The 21,297-nt window shown below is 43.0% G+C and overlaps 1 protein-coding gene across 4 annotated transcripts in view; it reads right to left on the bottom strand.

The window, feature by feature from the left end:
• Positions 1-21,297, bottom strand: part of stxbp5l (syntaxin binding protein 5L) — a 553,303-nt gene that overhangs the window by 280,481 nt on the left and 251,525 nt on the right. For all 4 annotated transcript variants that reach the window (XM_051926381.1, XM_051926380.1, XM_051926382.1 and 1 more), the window contains exons 5-6: positions 16,490-16,624; positions 2,938-3,001 (exon numbers count right to left, since the gene is read on the bottom strand). In XM_051926381.1, coding sequence (XP_051782341.1) covers positions 2,938-3,001; positions 16,490-16,624 — 199 coding nt within the window. The remainder of the gene's footprint in view (positions 1-2,937; positions 3,002-16,489; positions 16,625-21,297) is intronic.

Raw genomic sequence — 21,297 nt, 5'->3', positions numbered from 1 at the left:
CATAGGAACCACCATAGTTAACTAAGAAAAAGGGCGAGATAAAGAATCATGAAAACTGTCATTTGTGTGTGTGTGCATGTGTGTGTGTGTGAGTGTGTGTGTGTCTGTTTGTGCAGACAATTAAAGTTCTGCAGCTGCAAGAGGCTCAGTACTACAGGTGTGGCAGCCTATGAGTGCAGAACTGCTGTTGTGGGTGGAGCCACAGAGGGCCATGCCCCCCAATCAGGCTGCTTGACCCACTTTTTATCGATTATTGAAATGGATAAAACAACTGCGCTGCATTTTGTAAAATCCTGTATCATGTACACATGTCAAGATCAGGAGCTCCATGAAATGGGTTAGACTTCTGTCTCTAAAGATGTTTGAATTCTTTTCTTTGACATTTCAACCTGCCAATTAAACAAGGCTCGCCTTTGTTTCCCCAATCCCTTATGTTCTTTTGTCTATTTTATTACAATAGCATAGTCATCAGGATTTGCAGTTGGGATTCTGGAACTGTTGGACCATGCAATCCTAGTGACCACATTGAGCAAACAAGTGCAACAACTCCAGATTTAAGTGGCCTCAACTGCAAACCAAGCTGGCAAAAGCAGAGTGTCTGTGTATCTGTGTGTCCAACCAGTTGCTCTTTCTCTGACTTTCTAACAGATGGTGCAACACAAACATTAGGTGCTATAAAAATGTATTGCATTTGTCACTCCAACAGATGGAGGAGCACAAACATTTGTAGCAATAACATGTATTGCAATTGTCATTCCAATAGATGGTACAACACAAACATTTGTAGCAATAAAAATGTATTACAATTGTCATTCCAACAGATGGTACAACACAAACAATAGGAGCTATAAAAATGTATTGCGATTGTCATTCTAACAGATGGTACAACACAAACAATAGGAACTATAAAAATGTATTGCATTTGTCACTCCAACAGATGGAGCAACAAAAATATTTGTAGCAATAAAAATGCCTTGTTTTCTCTTTGCAACAGATGGTGCCACACAAACATTTGTAGCAATAAAAATGTATTGCAATTGTCATTCCAACAGATGGTGCAACACAAACGTTTGTAGCAATAAAAATGTATTACAATTGTCATTCCAACAGATTGTACAACACAAACATTAGGTGCTATAAAAATGTATTGCATTTGTCATTCCAACAGATGGTGCATCTCAAACATTAACACTGCTTTTAGGGATATAGTTCCACTTCTAAACAATTCTGTGTTGTGGCAGCAAGTGTAAAGTGTAAAGTATGCATATAAAAGTTAACATTTTTATAAAGTTGTCTGAATATGCTGATTGGCATGTCAAAACATTTATCAATAGTTTCTACAGTCATACCCATCCATCTACAAACCATATTTCCACCTTAGTAAAAGGACAAGTGTCTGTGATTCTGTGTGTCTGTCCATTTGCTGTGTCTCTGTCACTCAAACAGACAGGGCATCGCAAAGTTTTATACTAATAAAATGCATTGCATTTGTCATTCCAACAGATGGCGCATCACAAACATTAACACTGTTTTTAAGAGTCCTAGTATCTAGTGGATTATAACAGAAATATATGCATTGGATTTTTTGTTCCAATAGATGTCATTTCACAAACATTAATGCAGTTTTTTTGAATCCCATACCAAATGGCAAATAACAGAGACATTTGCATTGTATTTTTCATTCCAACAGATGGTGCATCGCAGACATTAACAGTGCTTTTACAAATCACATACCCAATGGCTTATCACAGAGTCATAAGCCTTGCAATGTTATTATTACCCATGTTTGTGATACACCATCTGTTGGAATGCCAAATGCAAGGCATTTTACTACAACATGAATTACATTCCAACAGATGGTGCACTTGAAATGCTAATCCTGATGTTCAACCCTAACAGTGCACAGCAAATCAAGGAATAACGTCACACAGGCTGTGATACACGGTGGCTTGGGAAATATTTCAAATTAGAAATCAACCTTTGTGTCCTCATAGGGATTAGAGGAGCCAACACTCATCAGAGTTCCATTTCTAAACATCTCAAAGTTTGGGTGACAAGCATGCAGGTTGATTAACGAAAATGGTGAGAAGTACTGTTGAGCTTTATAACACCCTGGTGGGACCACATTTGGAGGGCTGTGTGCAGTCCTGGTCACCACAGTACAAGAAAGGCATGGCAGCACATGAAGCCGTGATGAGGAGAGCAACCAAGTGCATCATGGGACTTGAGGACATGTCTTACTGTGACAGACTAAGAGGATTAAACCTGTTTAGTCGGAGCAGAGGGGACGGTGTGGGGGACGCATCAGGGTCTTCAAAGTCCTGAAAGGTATCGAAATAGTAAAATTGTTACAACTGAATGGTGACTCAGTCACTCGAGGACACCAGTTGGAATTTAAGGACAAGTGCCATAAGGACTAAAGCCACTGTCTTTATGCAAAAGGCCAAACAGAAGATGCGACGTGTCACTGTAGCCAATGAGTGAACTGATCCTGGGCAAGACCCCTGGGCAAAGAATGGATGAGCTCGGGGCGACTGGCTTGCGTCTTCATTTCCTGATTCTTATCCCCTTCCTGCCAGTTCCACCTGCCAGAACACAATAGCAAGGGGAATTTTACAATCATGGCATCCACCAGGGGTCACTGTCGAGGCAAACTGCTCCTTTTTTTCCAATCCATGCAGAGGATGGTAAACCTTCTAGATGATACCAACCTAAGTAAATGGGCAGATGATGGTGAATTCAGTTGAATCAGGGCATAGTGCCAGGCTGAGCAACCCTGGGTAGAGCAGCAGGAGCAGTGACTTCCAACAACACGGCTTATGGCCGTGAAAAACAAGCACAACAATGGTGGCCACCGTTGCTACCAGTCATAAACATAATGTAGTTAACAAACCCACCACCATGGAGTGAGCAAAAGCTGGAAAAATCATCACCTACCTTCCCCTCGTCCCTCGGGCTGTCACTTAAGTGCACTACGGGGCCAGGATGTGTCTTAGTTGATCTGCGGAAGACAGAAAAAGAGAAGAATTAACAAAATGAGGTCTTAGCTTCTGTAGAACTTCACTGGATGAATGTTTGTGGCCTACAGAGGCTTGTTGGACGTCATGGCCATCACTGTGGAGTTGGCCCCACATCTCTCTTTCCACATGACCTTTGGACTGAGTTGGTGGGATTTTGTGCCACCGATTTTTGAGGTCAGATACTGAGAAGACCTGACTCACCTTTCATCTCAAAGATGTTCCATAGCAATGCAGTCAGAACTCTGTACAGACCACTCAAGGCCTTCCTTACTTTTATGGACCAGTGGAACCAGCATCCTGGAACACAAGATTGTCTGCCCAAGCATTAACTGTACCCTTCAATAGAGCCAAGGGGTCAAGATCAACCCCTGCCACTGTCCTTCCTCCACCAGACTTTAGAGCAGGCACTATAAGGTCAGGAAGGTGGCATCTGCCCAACCCAGACTGGCCCATCAGCCGACCAGATGGTGAAGCTTGATTCATCACTCCAGAGAATCCATACCCACTGCTTCAAAGTCTAAGGACGTGGGGAGATTTACATAATTCTGGGCAATACTTGGCATTGACCATCGCCATCTTAAGTCCTCGAAGCTGCCACCATTTAATTCTTATGAGGATGTTGGTTGTAGAGGCAGTTTGGAGCTCTCCGCAGAGGAGAGGCCATTTTTATGTGCCAGCTTTGTGTGGTTTGCCATTTGGTGGCTGATTTGTCGTTAGCCCTCACCACTTACAGGGGACCAGGGAAGATCTGTCAGAGGAGGAAATTCAAAGATGGCATCCTATGACATATCTATCTATCTATCTATCTATCTATCTATCTATCTATCTATCTATCTATCTATCTATCTATCTATCTATCTATCTATCTATCTATCTATCTATCTATCTATCTATCTATCTATCTATCCTGCCTACTATACCAAATTCTTTCTATCTATCTATCTATTATAAGTAAGCACTTTCATGAGAACAGGCCCATTAAGTTCTCCTATCGTATTGAACTCATTTCTACAACACTTTTGAAAGTCCTCACGTCACTCATTCACTAATTCCATTTGTCTGTGTAAAGGGGATCGTTCTAATGTTTGTTCCAAACCCTTAATAGTTAAACCATCACACAACTGGGGGGTTAATGCACCAGCAGATGCTAAAAACTTTTTTGCTGCACTTTTTAAGGAAAAGTCACAATTTACAAAGAAAATGTGAAGTTTTAATGGAAAACATATTTTTTTCATGCAAAGAGCATCACAATTACTGCTACCCTGATTATTTTTCACACTGCCAATGAACTGTAAAAACTAAAAAAAAAAAACTACTGCAACAATCTATTATTATATGTAGGAGGTGCTACTGACGCCATTGATGAAATTCAGTACCTGCCAACTGCACTTGAACGGGCTGCACACGAGCACACAGAGGTAAGCGCTGATCCTGTCAGGCTCGTCTAGTGCAGCGGTTCAATCCCAGGGACAGTGAGTCTGCAGTGCTGCGGGGGGCAGCAGTGGTCATGAGTTGGCTGCTCAACGAATATACAGCACGGACTGATCAGCTCCGGCGTGCTGGAAAATTTCTCTGTGAAGCGACTATAATGAACGTAAGTCACCGAATATACTCAGCTCCGGCGTGCTGGCAAATTGCTTTGGGAACCAACTCTACCAGTTCCGGCGGTTTAAGGGTTAATAAGTGCCCATTTTCATTTCTGTGTTCTTGCTGAAGAACTAATTTTAAAGTAACAACTGGGTTCCATTGTCCTTATTCATTTCACAATTTAAAATACTCCAATCCTGTCTCCTCTTAATCTTCATTTGTTTAAAACGTAAAGCGGCTCCTTCAGCCTGTACTCAATGTCACTCTCCAAGGTCCTGAAGTTGGTCATCCCGCAGATTTTTCGATTTCAGTAGCTCTCCATGGTGCTGAATAGGCCTAATTGCTGTCCTCTGGAATTTATCCTGTGCTGCTTTGTATTTTATTTATTTTATTTAATACTAGGGGGCTTCACCCCATGCTTGGTTTGCTCACCAACCCCCCGGCCTGCGCTACGCGCCAGCCATTTGGCGTCTCTGCCACTCGCGTATGTGGATTTCACTTTCACCAAACAACATATCTTTTAATTCTTGCAGATAGATAGATAGATAGATAGATAGATAGATAGATAGATAGATAGATAGATAGATAGATAGATAGATAGATAGATAGATAGATAGATAGATAGATAGATTCCCCAACTTAAAAGTTTGAAGCCACACAATATCTACATACTTCTGTCATATCGCCTATGTCCATATATTCGATCTCTTTTTGCTGTTTCACCAAGTAATAATTTCCATTTGTTTGTGCTAATGTGATCTTTACTATAATTTTTTTGAGACTTTCAAATTTTCTTACTTTCATTATCTCTAACCTGCTCTGCATGTGTATCACACCGACATTTTTGAATTCTTTACGATGTTCTACTTTGTCATCTACTCTTTGTCTTTTATTTCCAGCCCCAGGCCTGGTTAAATCTCTTAGCACAAAGTCTCGTCTCATGGGACATGAAAGTGTCTCTCTGAAAAAGTCTCGTCTCGTCTCGTCCCATAATTTTTTTTATTATAATAGAGAGATACTAAACAGCACACAGGAACTTCACTAGTGTTTTGTGTAACTTAAGCATCACTTCCTTTGTGTTAAAAAACCTTTTTAAATCTTCTCCGTACACAATGCTCTACTGAGCCTTGTTAAGCTTGTGGTCACTATTATCTGTATTCACTTCATGGGGTCTGAGATGCTGTTTTGGATTCAGAGCCCCCTCATTGTTTCAAACTAAACTGAATGAATTAAAAAGGATATAAAAAAATGGACACTTGAGCCCCAGAACAGGGCCCTCGGTAACATCAATGTGACATTTTGTGAGGACGCTTCTTGCCTATCTGCAGTTCTATAGTTGCAGGGTCACAAGCAGAAGTGTACATTGCCCACCATAGTGGGTGTCTTTGTCATCTCTTAATGTCTAAAATTGTATGACAGAGAGAAACAAGGTGAGAGAGAGAGAGAGAGAGAGAGAGAGAGAGAGAGAGAGAGAGAGAGAGAGAGAGAGAGAGAGCAAGAGACCACAGCCCGCCTGGCATAAGGGGGCTCAAAGTGTCGTAATTAGCTGGTTGTGAAATGGCAAGGAAGAAATAATATCTCATTTGCCCGCAATTCAAGGAAATATCAATAGTGACATTTCTAGAGTGTCCGCCGCCGTCCCCTGCACTTTACCATCTGCATCATTAATCCAGATGGGGTCTTAAATTAGAATGCTCTAAAAGGAGCCAACAGCGCCGGCATAGACACATCACACAGGAGATAAAAGGGAACATTCTTTACAATTCAGACAAGGGCACACCGTAAAACCTCCACAGATTGACGCCTCCAAATCGCTCCTCATGCAAAGTGACGTCCAGAACTCCGGAGCTTTGGGCAGGGAAAGGAAAACCCCAAACATCCATCAGCACCCTGTAGCTCATGAAATGGGACACTTCATCTGAGTGACCCGAGACAACCCAGTTGAACCCAAGGCCTGCCTGTGGTACATGTCAGCCTGTGTGTGTGTGTGTGTGTGTGCGTTAGTGTTTATGTGTGTGTGTGTGCATGTGTGCGCATGTCTGTGTGCAAGTGTGTGTGTGTGTTTGGGTGTGGGTGTGTACATGTGCGTGTGTGTGTGTGCTTGTGTGCACGTGCATGTGTGTGTATGTGTGTGAGCATATTCTTGTTGATTTTTTCAGTAATTAGGTCTTTAAATTTTACATATTTTTGTTATGTTGATTACAGTTTACTGTCCCAGTAAATGTAGCTCTGTTGAATGTTTTTATGGGTGTGACCTCAAGAGGCAGGGCCATTGTGACGTCACCACTCCTGACACCTCCCTCTAGCCATTTAAATTGGTTGAGCAGGCTCAGGACTGGGAATCATTCCTTCCATTTTGTGTTTTTGCTGTTGATTTTTTTGCTTACCTTATCATATTATTCTCATTTCAGGACTCTGTTTTGAGTCTTGCAAACTTACGAGTGCCTTTTTTGACAAATCCATCGTGCCTCATTTTACTCTTTTCAGCCTTTTTTTGGATTTTTTTTTGTAAATAAATCCATAATTTATAAAAGATTCATTGTTGTAGGCAAATCCAGAGTTAATTGAAAGGGAAGTGTCTTACCTGAGGAGCAATGCAGCTCAATGAGTCCTTCAAAAATTAATATGCGGAGGTAAAAATATGTTAATTAAAAGAGGTGTGGTTTATGTGATCCACAATATGGTTCTCTGTGCACATGACAATGCTGCTACTACTAAAAACAGTCTAACATGAGGCTGTGCACTCATGCAAATTAAAAGGGGCGTGGCTAATCAGAGGCACAATTTGACTCAGAAGACACAATTGAATATGTGAGTGTAGACAGATGTTCATTACAATGGGTGTGTCTGGTCAGGTCTGCCTAATGACTTAAAGAGGTAATTAAATGTGTGGATGGAGATTTATGCTAATTAAATGGGGTGTGGTTAGTCAGATACACAACACGACTCAAAGAGGAATTGAATAAGTGAAAGCAGACTGATGTTCCTTAAAATGAGCGTGTCAGATTTGTTCTACATGATGATTTCAAAAAACAAGTTAAATATGCGGACACTGATTTATGCAAATTAAACAGGGCGTGCCTAATCTTACGCACACAAGCCATTTAATATGAGGGTGATTCATGAAAATTAAATGATGTGTGGATAATATGATCCACAATATGACTCTAAATTCTGTTTAATATGCAGATGTATGTTTATGTTCTAAATTTTCCCGTGTGTGTGTGTGTGTGTGTGTGTGTGTGCCCTGCGGTGGGCTTGTGCCCTGCCTGGGGTTTGTTTCCTGCCTTGTGCCCTGTGTTGGCTGGGATTGGCTCCAATAGACCCCCGTGACCCTGTAGTTAGGATATAGCGGGTTGAATTATGGATGGATGGATGGATGTTTATGATTATTAAAGAGGCGTAGTTAATCTGATTGGCAGTATGACTCAAAAAGTAATTTAATTTGTACACTTAAATTTATGTTAATTACCAATGGCTGTGCTGAAACTGGTTGGCAAAATGTCTGAAAAAGCGGAATAATAAGTGAATGTTGATTATGCTAATTGATAGGGGTGTGCTTTATGTGATCCACAAGGTGCCACACATGAAAATACAAATATGACAGTAAGCAGTTGAATACGCGGCTGTGCATTCATACTAATTCAAAGGGGCGTGGCTAATCAGATCCACAATATGAATCAAACAACAATGGAATGTACGAATACAGATGGATGTTCATTACAATGGGCGTGGCTAACCTGCTGTCCATTATGACTTTAAAAAGTAATTAAATATGTGGATGAACTGTGGATTCATGCCAATTAAAAGGGGCATGCTTAATCTTATTCAAATGACTATTTAGAAAGCACTTTAATATGTGGGTGTAGATTTCTGCTAATTAGAGGAGTGGCTACTCTGACCCCGAAAACAGCCTGACTGTACACTATGCATGTGACAGCACTACTACTACAGTGCAACATGTGGGTGGGCTTTTAAGCAAATGCTTAGGATATTTTGGATGTCTTTTTCACAGGCATGTGCCCCCTGAATTAAAGTCACTACATTCAGCAGTGACATACTGTGACAAGGCAGGCTTGGTCAGTATAGGCCTGTGATTGTGACACAAGACCAAAGAATGGAGACTAGAAGAGAGAGACGCTGACCACTTGGAGAGCTGGGGGGCTCCCCTCGCTGTCTGCCCACCAGATATTTGGTCCTTGTGCCCAGCCTGACATTCGACTTGTGTGATGTGCCCGTGAAGCATGGCGAGCGTGGATCTGACTTAATCAGTTATTCAGTGCCAGTGAAGTGTCTTCTTGGAGACGTCCAGCTTTCTTTTTGACAAAGCATCTGAATGTCATTTTATAGCCAATTAGGTTTCAATTATCAAATGGCAAAAAAATAGCTGGGAGAAGACGCTTTTATGTTGTAATTAACTTCATGTCTGATGACTGGAGGTCCATTAATAATGAGGCTTCACAGAAGTGAGGATTTACTCGGATGATGCAGAGTGGCAAAAAATTAAACTTCAAGTAAAATTACACTTTGAAATTAACACCTGATTATGAAGTCTATAAATAATCAAAACATCTTCAAAAAAATTAGAAATGCTAATTGTGGATTCACATTTAATCATTAGGTCAATGAGGAAGAATGGAGGATGAAGGGCATCTATCTATCTATCTATCTATCTATCTATCTATCTATCTATCTATCTATCTACTATATAGTGCCTTTCATCTATCTATCTATCTATATACTATATAGTGCCTTTCATCTATCTATCTAATCCCGCCAACTACGCTAAAGCATCTATCTATCTATCTATCTATCTATATAGTGCCTTTCATCTATCTATCTAATCCTGCCAACTACGCTAAAGCATCTATCTATCTACTATATAGCGCCTTTCATCTATCTATCTATCTATCTATCTATCTATCTATCTAATCCTGCCAACTACGCTAAAGCATCTATCTATCTATCTATCTATCTATATAGTGCCTTTCATCTATCTATCTATCTATCTATCTAATCCTGCCAACTATGCTAAAGCATCTATCTATCTATCTATCTATCTATCTATCTACTATATAGCGCCTTTCATCTATCTATCTATCTATCTATCTATCTATCTATCTATCTATCTAGTTCCTTTCACATCTATCTATCTATCTATTATATAGTGCCTTTCATATCTATTATATAGTGCCTTTCATCTATCTAGCTATCTATTATATAGTGCCTTTCATATCTATCTATCTATCTATCTAGTTCCTTTCACATCTATCTATCTATCTATTATATAGTGCCTTTCATATCTATTATATAGTGCCTTTCATCTATCTAGCTATCTATTATATAGTGCCTTTCATATCTATCTATCTATCTATCTATCTATCTATCTATCTATCTATCTATCTATCTCGTTTAGTGCCTTTCATATCCATCTCTTTAATGTGGTGCCATTCCTGTCTGTCCCTGTGTCACTCGGTGTCTCTCACATCTATTAATGTCACACAGCACCTTTTACACCCTCACAGCCTGAATGTCTTAAGTGACCAGTGACACATCCAGTGTCTCCTGAATCCTCTTTCAATGAGCTTGATGGCCTGGGTGGTCTCCTCTCTCACCCTCACACATGTCATGTGTCTGTTGCACTTGTCACCCTCACATCCCTGTCTGTCCCCTGAGCTTGTCACTCTCATGTTCTCAGCCTGATGCTCAGTCCCGGATGGCCACTGTAGTTTAGTCTCAAGTGGACCTTCAGATTTTTCCTTTTCTTTTTCCAGTGTGGCCTGGAGCTGCTGGTCAGGTCAGGCACACCTGAGGTGCCGGTGACAGTTTGTGTCTATTTGTGTTCCTTGGTGACAGTCCCGCTGTTCCCTGGCAGCACTGATTTGGTTGACAGCAGGTGCGTCTCTCTTCGGCTTGTGATCAGATAACATTGACAGCTTTGCTAAACGCAGTGGGAAATGGCGAGACAGGATGCCAGGAGCGATTAAAGTGAGGACGGCACAGAACGTCACCTTCTTGAGCAGAGGGTGAGGGTGTCACAGCACATGTTATTAAATGAAGGGGAGGCGAGATGCTGGGCACAGTCTTGTTCACTACCCGCAGGAGTTGCCGTCCTCACAGGAAAAACTCCAGCCATCCATCTGTCCATCTGCCTGTTTGTCTTCTTCAAATCTTCCTGACCCAATGAAGCTCTAGTTGCTGCTGGCCACTAGAGGTCACCCTGTAACTCACGGATTATTCTAGAAGACCAGTGGCTTACAAACCCTATGGGCTCCTCACAAATTCACAAGGAAAGAGAATGGGCTCCAGTGACATGAAGCAGGGCTTAGACCCCCGGAAAGTGTCACAGTTTAATATCCCACAACTTCAGCACCCACCATGCTAGCCCCTTTGTTAATCCCCATGTGGGCTGTCAGTTCCATTTCTGAGCACCAGGGGGCACACCTTCTGACTGTTCGTTAATTACATGTAAAAAAAAAAAAAAAAGTCAAAGCTTTTTCTGTCACGGAGAAGACCTGATTTTGGGGGTTAATGTGAATCCTCTCAATGGAGGGTACCACCAGGGGCAGCACAGAGTGAGCAGTGAGTCCAAAACTGGGGGGGGGATCTCAACCTTTGACCTATTAGTCTCCCTGTCACATGTGCAGTGTATAACACCATTCAGTATACAGCATGGATCCAACGTGCGACACGGAGCAAACATTGGCCAGCCCATGCAGTATGAGAGCTCCAGCAGACACTGTGGGGGGGGGGGGGGTTCTGTATAGCGCCTTTCCATGAATCCAATGTCCTTGAGCGGTCCATTATCGAGCAACAATTTCCATTTGTCAGTAATTTAATGATGGGGCCAACAGACTTTCACAAGACAGGAAAAAGCAGTTCATGGTAGGGGGGCTTCAGCCTGTGGCCATGTGATCTTTATATAGCGCCTTTCTATAAAGCACACTTTCCGTTGCACAAAACTGAATTCTCCAATTTATATTTGTAAAATGTGGCCTCTCTGAAGTTGAGCAGCTCGTTTAGGGTCACAGAGGGAATGTGCATTGAAATTTGAACCCGTGGCCATTTGATTTTATATAGCGCTTTTCTATTCATAGTGCCTCACAGGTGCAATATCGATACTCTCTTTCAGATTTATAGAGGGTCACCTCAGACAGGTCTAGTGATTAACTCAGAGACACACTGGGAGTACAACATAAAAGGGAAACCTCTGATGTTATATAGCGCCTTTCTATTAAGAGGACTAATCCAACCTGCTTTACTGGTCTGTTTTTGTGTAAATGATTTCAAATGTCAGTATTGTGATGTCTGGGCTAACCAGCCTGCCATGGATCAGACAAATAGTCCATGCGAGGGGTCCGACCTGTGATCATGTGATTATATATAGCGCCTTTCTACAAAGCACACTGTTCAGGCTGCTTGACATGCACAGTACAGAACACTGCAGTTCATAGCCATAGAGCACAGTGTGACCTCAATCAGGACTCGGAGTCACACTGGGGCTTTACAGTGGGAGCTGAGAGTCCATATAGTGCCATTCCATTGAGAAACATAACCCATCATGCTTCACAAGTCTGTTAGTGAATAAATCTCAGCGTCACAGTTAGAGTTCACAATGGAAGTGTAACATTGAAAGTTTATATAGCGCCTTTACTGAATAAATGCTAACACATCTCAGTAATGTGATGTCTGAGCTAACTGACCAGTCCAGGGTCACACAAGCAGTTCATGGGGTTCAGCTTGTGATAGAAATGGAACTCATGATGCTGTGATATTTATTATCTGTGACATTATATAGTGCCTTTCAGACAATGATTCCAAAGTGCATCATTAAACACTTCTGAATCTCAGTACTGCAGTACAGAAGTTCATTGACATACTCAGGGTCACACAGGCATGTAGTCCAAGGTGTGGGTTCTGCTTGCAACTGGTGTGGTTTTTATATAGCGCCTTTACATCAAGGAAACAATATAAAATGCTCTTTAGGTACAGAACTGCAAAGCTGCCTTAATGTTTATAAAATGGGATTTCTGTGAGGGAAAGTGACTTGTGAAGGGTCACAGAGATTGTTGACGGTGAAAATGATAGATAGATAGATAGATAGATAGATAGATAGATAGATAGATAGATAGATAGATAGATAGATAGATAGATAGATAGATAGATAGATAGATAGATAGATGTGAAAGGCACTATATGATAGATAGATAGATAGATAGATAGATAGATAGATAGATAGATAGATAGATAGATAGATAGATGTGAAAGGCACTATATGATAGATAGATAGATAGATAGATAGATAGATAGATAGATAGATAGATAGATAGATAGATAGATAGATAGATAGATAGATAGATGTGAAAGACACTATATGATAGATAGATATGAAAGGCACTATATGATAGATAGATAGATAGATAGATAGATAGATAGATAGATAGATAGATAGATAGATAGATAGATAGATAGATAGATGTGAAAGACACTATATGATAGATAGATATGAAAGGCACTATATGATAGATAGATAGATAGATAGATAGATAGATAGATAGATAGATAGATAGATAGATAGATAGATAGATAGATAGATAGATAGATAGATAGATAGATAGATAGATAGATAGATAGATACTTTTTTAATCCCAAGGGGAAATTCATAATAAAAATGTGACTTTATATAGCACCTTTCTGTAAAGCTCACTATTCATGCTGCTTCAGTACTCCCTCCTATGCTCTGTCAGGTTTAGTGACTTACTGAGAGCCTTGCTGGGAGTTTACAATGGTAATTTAACTCTGTGATTTTATGTAGCGCCTTTCCATTAGGGTGACTAAGCCAATGTGCTTTACAGGTCCATTGCTGAGTAAATATTTCTGCATGTCAATGATGTGTTAACTGACTATCTCCAGATTACACAAATAATTATGTTGGTGACTGTAGGATTTTTATATAGCGCCTTTCAATTGAGGGAACTATTAAAGTATTCAGTCAGCATCACATGTTAGAAGTTGAACTGGCATCCATGTGCTTCATTCCAATGCCCAGTCTGCTGTGCCATACGCGCACACTCAGTCTGCTATAATAAATGAGTGTTAGCAGTGCCTGGGAGACCCGAACTGGCACCAAAGGAGGGAGGGACGCTGACCTGACCCGATTGGCATCTCCCTTATGATGCCCGAAGGAAGCCCATCCATCCAAATCTGAGGCGGCTGCGGTCTCCTGTGAAAACTGCGACTCATTCGCTCGAATTCGCTGTCTCTGGACATGTTGTTTCCCGGCGCCACACAGAGTGTCCCGCTTTAAGCCATCTTGTTGTTTATGTTGTAGCCGCGGTGAAGGCGATGAGCACAAAATGAAGCGCAGGTAACGCAAACAGCGAGCGGGCCGTTAAATAAATCCCGCCGGCGGCCCTGACTGACACAATCTTGATGAAGCTTAGCGGCTCATGTCGGCTTTTTCTTTTTCTTTTTTTTTTTTTTTATCGCGGTGGACGGTAATTCTCTACTGACACGCGCGGCTGATGGGGGTGACGGCCCCCCTACCTGTGGAGGTCAGCTCTTACCGCTGGCGAGGCTTATTAAATTGGATGCTTATGAGATGTGGCATTCGATCCCGTGTCATTTGCTAAGCGACTGCGCTTGGAACGAGCCACCGCTTCCTGAAAATTCAGAAAATGGAAATGTGGCAAGTCGGAGAAAAAATAAAGAACCGGGGCGTCCGCAGGGAACACAGAGCTTTTGTGATGGCCAGTGGGTGGCGCTGCAACATGATGGCAAATAGAAGGCGAAGACAGGACGCGTGCGCTGTCCACTTAGAGACAGTGGGCTATGATCAATAGATATGAAAGGCGCTATATAATAAGTGCTGATAGATAGATAGATAGATAGATAGATAGATAGATAGATAGATAGATAGATAGATAGATAGATAGATAGTGCCTTTCACTCTATCTATCTATCTAACAGATAAATAGATAGATAGATAGATAGATAGATAGATAGATAGATAGATAGATAGAGTGAAAGGCACTATATAATAGATAGATAGATAGATAGATAGATAGATAGATAGATAGATAGATAGATAGATAGATAGATAGATAGATAGATAGATAGATAGATAGATAGATAGATAGATAGATAGATAGATAGAGTGAAAGGCACTATATAATAGATAGATAGATAGATAGATAGATAGATAGATAGATAGATAGATAGATAGATAGATAGATAGATAGATAGATAGAGTGAAAGGCACTATATAATAGATAGATAGATAGATAGATAGATAGATAGATAGATAGATAGATAGATAGATAGATAGATAGAGTGAAAGGCACTATATAATAGATAGATAGATAGATAGATAGATAGATAGATAGATAGATAGATAGATAGATAGATAGATAGATAGATAGATAGAGTGAAAGGCACTATATAATAGATAGATAGATAGATAGATAGATAGATAGATAGATAGATAGATAGATAGATAGATAGATAGATAGAGTGAAAGGGACTAAATAATAGATAGATAGATAGATAGATAGATAGATAGATAGATAGATAGATAGATAGATAGATAGATAGATAGATAGATAGATAGATACCCGGTGGGGTGGATGGGGGGCTGGAAAGTAAAATACCAAGCGGATGTCCACTCCTTGTATTCTGCACTTCTTCTAAGTGACATTTTTCACGGCTCCATTTATCTTCCCAACATCTCCGGCTCTATAAAGTGACCGCTGGCAGGAGGACTTTAGGGTCTTTCAAAACTCCACTTTATGTCATTTTTGAAGAATGACGTGGATGAGAGTGCCAAGCTTTGTTTGTCTGAATGGCCTGCTCTCGTCCAGATTGTTCCCATGTTCTAAAGCTCACACCTCAATCCAGACTGGGATGCCAGCTGACCCACCCTATGGGGCCACCTTGTCCAACATGTCATGAATGGACAGACAATGCCAGGCTCCATTTATGTCAGTCAGGCTCAAACTCCTTTGTGCATTACACCTGAGAACTAGTGAAGGGTGCTACACAAAAAGAAACTGAATTGATTTGAATTGAATAAAACACACAAATCTTTGTGATGTGACTCCGGATCAGGAGAATGTACAGACTCGTAAGTGAAAGCAGTAGGCTGTAGAATTTAAACCCAGGTCACTCAAACAGGGTGGCATTAGCACCATCCACTACACCAGCCTGTCACCTGCTATAAGGTGCTGTTGAAATAAAAACACATAGCAGGAGGTGCAGCCCCCTTGTGGCACAGCCATGTACTGCGATGATTAGACCTGCCAGCACTAACTGTTAAGTTTCTCAGGGTTCTGATGTCTTTTTTGTTCACTTGCTACATTCCGTGTGTTGTGTGGGTGGTTCCCCAGGAGGCATGGCCATCTGCCCATCACCACAAGGGGGTGCCCTCAGCCCCAGGAAAGCCCCCAGTCTGTTGCGGTTCATTGATTACGCTCGTGGAAGTGGTGGGTTCTCCTGCGTCTATTATTCTTTATTGATTATTGAGGTTTTTTGGGATTTGGGATGACCCTTCGTTTTTTGACCATCCTTTGATTTTCGTATTGGTACTTTGTTCACTTTTGGGATTGCCAATTTTTTTGAATGCATTGTCTTTTGTGGTTTTAGAGGTTTTGTTAAAATAATTATTTTTATTTACAAAGATTCTTTGTTGCCCTCGTTTCTGACTGCCTGGGGTTTTCCATCTTTTATTTTTGCCTCTAGTGGACACTTTGAGTTGTTGTTCAGGACTTTTATGGAACTCTCTAGTTCATAACACTCACAGCGGCCAAACATGGAAACATCAGCACCTCTAGCTCTGGGATGGTCTTCACTAGAGAAGGCGTGAAGGATTTGTGCAGGATACTCACAGTTCTATTGCCTTATTCCACATGATGACGTATCCTGAGAGGACGAAGGACTCGATGTTCACGATGTGCGTGTTTCCCCTTTCCGTGCCCACATACAGCCATTTGCTCTGGAATGGGAGATGACAGAAGGTGATCCTGTAAGAAAGAAGACACAGAGAGACTCACGACTGGGCACCAAGTGCAGTTCATACCAGCCCACCTCTCTAATGTCCATATCACCTTTTTGAAAATCTCTTTGAAGGCTGTGCAACACTCCTCTTCTTCCTCTCTTACTACTCTTCTTCTTTTCTTATCAAACCTGCTTTTCAATACCATTTGCCCCTCTAACCTTCTAGTTGTTTTTGTACTGGTGCCACTGTCACAGGGTTCTAACCAAAGGATTCCACTTAAAATTCAACCCAGCATCCTTTGGCTCTGCCACATGTCAGAACATCACGAAGGGCCTCCGTCACCTCCTTCACTTCGCCCCCCATAAAGCTCTTGCTGTCCACCCTGCTAGTCCTTAAACAACAACTTATACTCAAAGATGGCATTATCAAGGAAGCTAAGGACCTTCTGCTTCTTTAGCCTCTGGACCATTCCAACAAGCTCCCACTCAAGCCTAGAGCCCAGCCAGCCTTCTGCTACTCAAGCCTCCAGCAGATCTACGTTCACTGCCACTCAAGTCTCTGGCCCCTCCTAGCCTTCAGCCACTTAAGCCTTTAGCCCCACCCACCCTTCTGCCTTGTGTTCTGACACCCAAACCTCTAGTAGATCCCAACTGGCTGCCATTCAAGTCTCTGGATTCACCCTTCCTTCTGCCACATAAGCTTCTAACCCATCTCACCTTTCTTCCACTCAAGTCTCTGGCCCCTCCCAGCCTTCTGCCACTCAAGACTTCAGCTCCGCCTTGTGTTCTGACACCCAAGCCTCTAGCAGATTCCAGCCTGCTGCCACTCAAGTCTGTGGCCCAAATGGCTGCCACTCAAGTCTCTGGCTTAACCCATTCTTATGCCATGTAAGGTTCTAACCCATACCACCTTTCCTCCACTGAACCCTCTGGCTCCACCTTGCCTTCTGCCATTCAAGCCTCAAGCCCAGCTTAGCTTTCTGCATATTAAACCTCTAGACCAATTCAGCTTGCTGCCACTCAAACCTTCAGCTCCGCCTGGCATTCTGCCACCCAAGTCTCTAAGAGATCCCAGCTCACTGCCACTCAAGTCTCTGCCCCCTCCTAGCCTTCTGTCACTTAAGCCTTTAGTCCCACCCAGCCTTTTACCACTCAAATCTCTGGCCCTGCATAGTTTTCTGCCACGGAAGCTTCTAGCCCCACCAAGCCATCTGCCACTCAAGCCCTCAGCTCTGCCTAGCATTCTGACGCCCAATCCTGTAGCAGATCCCAGCTCACTGTCACTCAAGTCTGTGGTCCCGCCTCCTGCCACTTAAGCCTTTAGCCCCACCCAGCCTTCTGACACTCAATCCTTCAGCTCCGCCTACAATTTTGCCACCCAAGCATCTAGCAGATCTCATCTCACTGTCACTCAAGTCTGTGGCCCCGCCTCCTGACACTTAAGACTTTAGCCCCACCCAGCCTTCTGACACTCAATCCTTCAGCTCCGCCTACAATTTTGCCACTCAAGCCTCTAACAGGCATGCGCAACCTTTCCGCTATTGACGGCCGCACTACAGACTTTTTACTTTAATAACGGCCGTCAGTAAGTCCAAGTAAACTTAATAATGTTTTATGATTTATGTAAAAATTTACAGATTACACATTAAAACAGAGTATGATATATCTGACAATATTCAATTTACTGGTCTACATATGTAAAAAAATGTCTACGAAACGTCATATAGGACAAAAAACCTTTACAGCAATTGTTTCAGGAAGTTTGGAAAACATCGCCATTAATGGCTTCCTTGCTCTTGCATGTTTGCAGACAGACTTGCAAAGTCAGGGGACTCGCTGGAGACCATTAGCCGTATTCCAGACTCTAGATTGCTGTCTACCAATCGGGTTCGGTACTTGCGGTGTTTGAGATTCTACACTTGCAGGAGTCTAGAGACCCCAGAGTCCAAATCGGCTTTCGGCGTCACCATACCGACCCGGCCGAAAAAGATTCCGCGGCGTTGAGACCCCTTACTCGCTGGAGTCCAGAGACCCTACACCTGCACGGCCGCCATTACGTACACTTTAATATACACGTCCACGGCCGCCAAAGTCCTTGCCCACGGCCGCGGCCGTACGGCCGCAGGTTGCGCACAGCTGCGCAGATCTCATCTCAATGTCACTCATGTCTGTGGCTCCGCCTAGCCTTCTGCCACTCAAGCATTCAGCCACGCCCCCACGTTGCCACTCACTTCTCTAACCACACCCTCCTTTCATTCCAGTCCTGCCTGTGCAGAACTTTTCTGTTTTCTGTTGAGATTTTTCGTCAGTAATGGAGACGTGTCCAATGCACATACTGTGTGTGTGTGACTTAAAATCATTTAAAAGGGACCCCCAGATAATTGTTTCTTTTCAGGTTTCGAAAGGATCCACACTGTTACGGAGACGGGTCTCAGACCGCTAGGCTTTTTACATTCATTTTAGGGTCCTTTCTTCTTTTCTTTTCACCTTGTCTTGTCCCTTTCACCGGTGAGCCCCATCCTTCGGTGACTAATTGTGACTTATTTGTCTTTCATCTTGAGGTCACAATAGCCAGTTAGCTCTGAACAAACCCCCCCCCCCCCCAAACCAAGAGGACAGTGGCATCTTTAGACAGCATGGAGCAGCAGACGAGCGCCGGGAGGTCAGACCACCTTACCGTATTTTAGCTTCATCCCGTCGGCAGCTTTGCCTTCCCGTCAAACAGCCATCGAAAGCAATTTGCCTTCCGCCATCGCGGCGTGTTTCTGATACTCTCAAATAAATATTAACGGCCTTCGCGATGAGCTCTAAGCCTATTAATACAGAAATTCCCAGCACTAATGAGGCGCGACGGAAAGCACTGTGACCGCAGGAAATTGCGGTTACTGTATGGCGAGGGTCACACTTCACTTCTGTTTATTTATTTATTTTATTTTATTTTTGCAGCGACAGAAAAAAATCGCGCCTGGAGCAAAGTTCAACGTCCTCTGCTCGTGCAGCAAAAAGACTGAAATTAAAAGCAATTACTATCAAATTAAAATGCCGCGAGCATGCGGGCCGTAGCACAAAAGTGCAGGCGTATCTCTTTTATTGTTTTGTAATTCACCGCGCGCACATTTGTTCATGTCAGCTTTTGACAGGCTGCAAAATTACTTGGGTGTAGAGTCTGGTTTAAAAAATAAATAAATAAATAAATACATACATACATAAAAAATAAAAGAGAGAAGAGGCGTCCGGGTTTGTAACATTCGCTCACGCTCCGTCTCGGCGGGCTCCCTCCATTACAGAACCCCAATACATCAGCTGTAAGGCAGGACCCGACCCCAGGTGGGACGCCTGAGGACCCGCTTTGCCAAACACCACTGACCCTCACTGATGACTCCATCCCAAAATAAGAGTTCAGGGAGTTGAGCTTATCATGGCATCATTGGCCCAAAGGCAAGAACCAGGCCTAGATGGGGCACCAGTGCCCACTCCCGCACATAGGGCACTTTGTAAGGCACTTGATCCAAATGAAAAGTTTAGCCCAAATCTCCCCCTGTGTTACTGGGCACAAGACAAAAACCGACCCTGAATGGGCTGTCCGAGCACCCACTAATCCTTACAGATGTTCACGGGGTGCCAGTGCCCGCCTGCCCGCTCACTCAATGATTTGCTGAATTCAATCATCTTCTCACACATTTCCTAACCCACTTAGCTCATCTTTAAAGTTTAACCCCTGCCTCTCACTGGGCACAAGTCAAGAACTAACCCTGGGATGGGGCATCCAAGCACCCTGCTCATCCTCACAGGTGATTTAACAGGTCAAGGAGCATTATCATGGTGCCATCAACCACACACGGTGCCAGTGTCCGCCTGCCCGCTCACTCACATAGGCAACGATTTGCTGAACCCAACCATCCCCTCACCCATTTCCTAACCCCCTGCATCACAGGGCACAAGAAAAGAACCAACCTTGGATGGAAAACCTGAGCACCCGCTCATCCTCACACTTCAAGGGGGAAGAGCTTATCATGGCACCATCAACCACACAGTGTGCCAGTGCCCAGCTGCCCACTCACTCAATGATTTGCTGAATTCAATCGTCTTCTCACCCATTTCCTAACCCACGTAGCTCATCTTTAAAGTTTAGCCCCTGCCTCTCAATGGGCACAAGACAAGAACCAACCCTGGGATGAGGCGTCCAAGCACCCGCTCGTCCTCACAGGTGACTTAACAGGTCAAAGAGCATTATCATGGTGCCATCAACCACACAGTGCACCAGTGCCCGGCTGCCCGCTCACTCAATGATTTGCTGAACCCAACCATCTTCTCACCCATTTCCTAACCCACTTAGCTCATCTTTAAAGTTTAGCCCCTGCTTCTCACTGGGCACAAGACAAGAACTAACCCTGGGATGGGGCATCCAAGCACCCTGCTCATCCTCACAGGTGATTTAACAGGTCAAGGAGCATTATCATGGTGCCATCAACCACACAGGGTGTCAGTGCCTGCCTGCCCGCTCACTTACATAGGCAACGATGTGCTGAACCCAACCATCCTCTCACCCATTTCCTAACCCCCTGCATCACAGGGCACAAGAAAAGAACCAACCTTGGATGGGAAATCTGAGAAACCCGCTCATCCTCACAGTTCAAGGGGGAAGAGCTTATCATTGTGCCATCAACCACACAGGGTGCCAGTGCCCGGCTGCCCGCTC

The sequence above is a fragment of the Erpetoichthys calabaricus genome, chromosome 4 (assembly GCF_900747795.2).
Source record: "Erpetoichthys calabaricus chromosome 4, fErpCal1.3, whole genome shotgun sequence".
Classification (NCBI taxonomy): Eukaryota; Metazoa; Chordata; class Cladistia; order Polypteriformes; family Polypteridae; genus Erpetoichthys; species Erpetoichthys calabaricus.
This window is presented reverse-complemented; position numbering and strand designations above follow the sequence as displayed.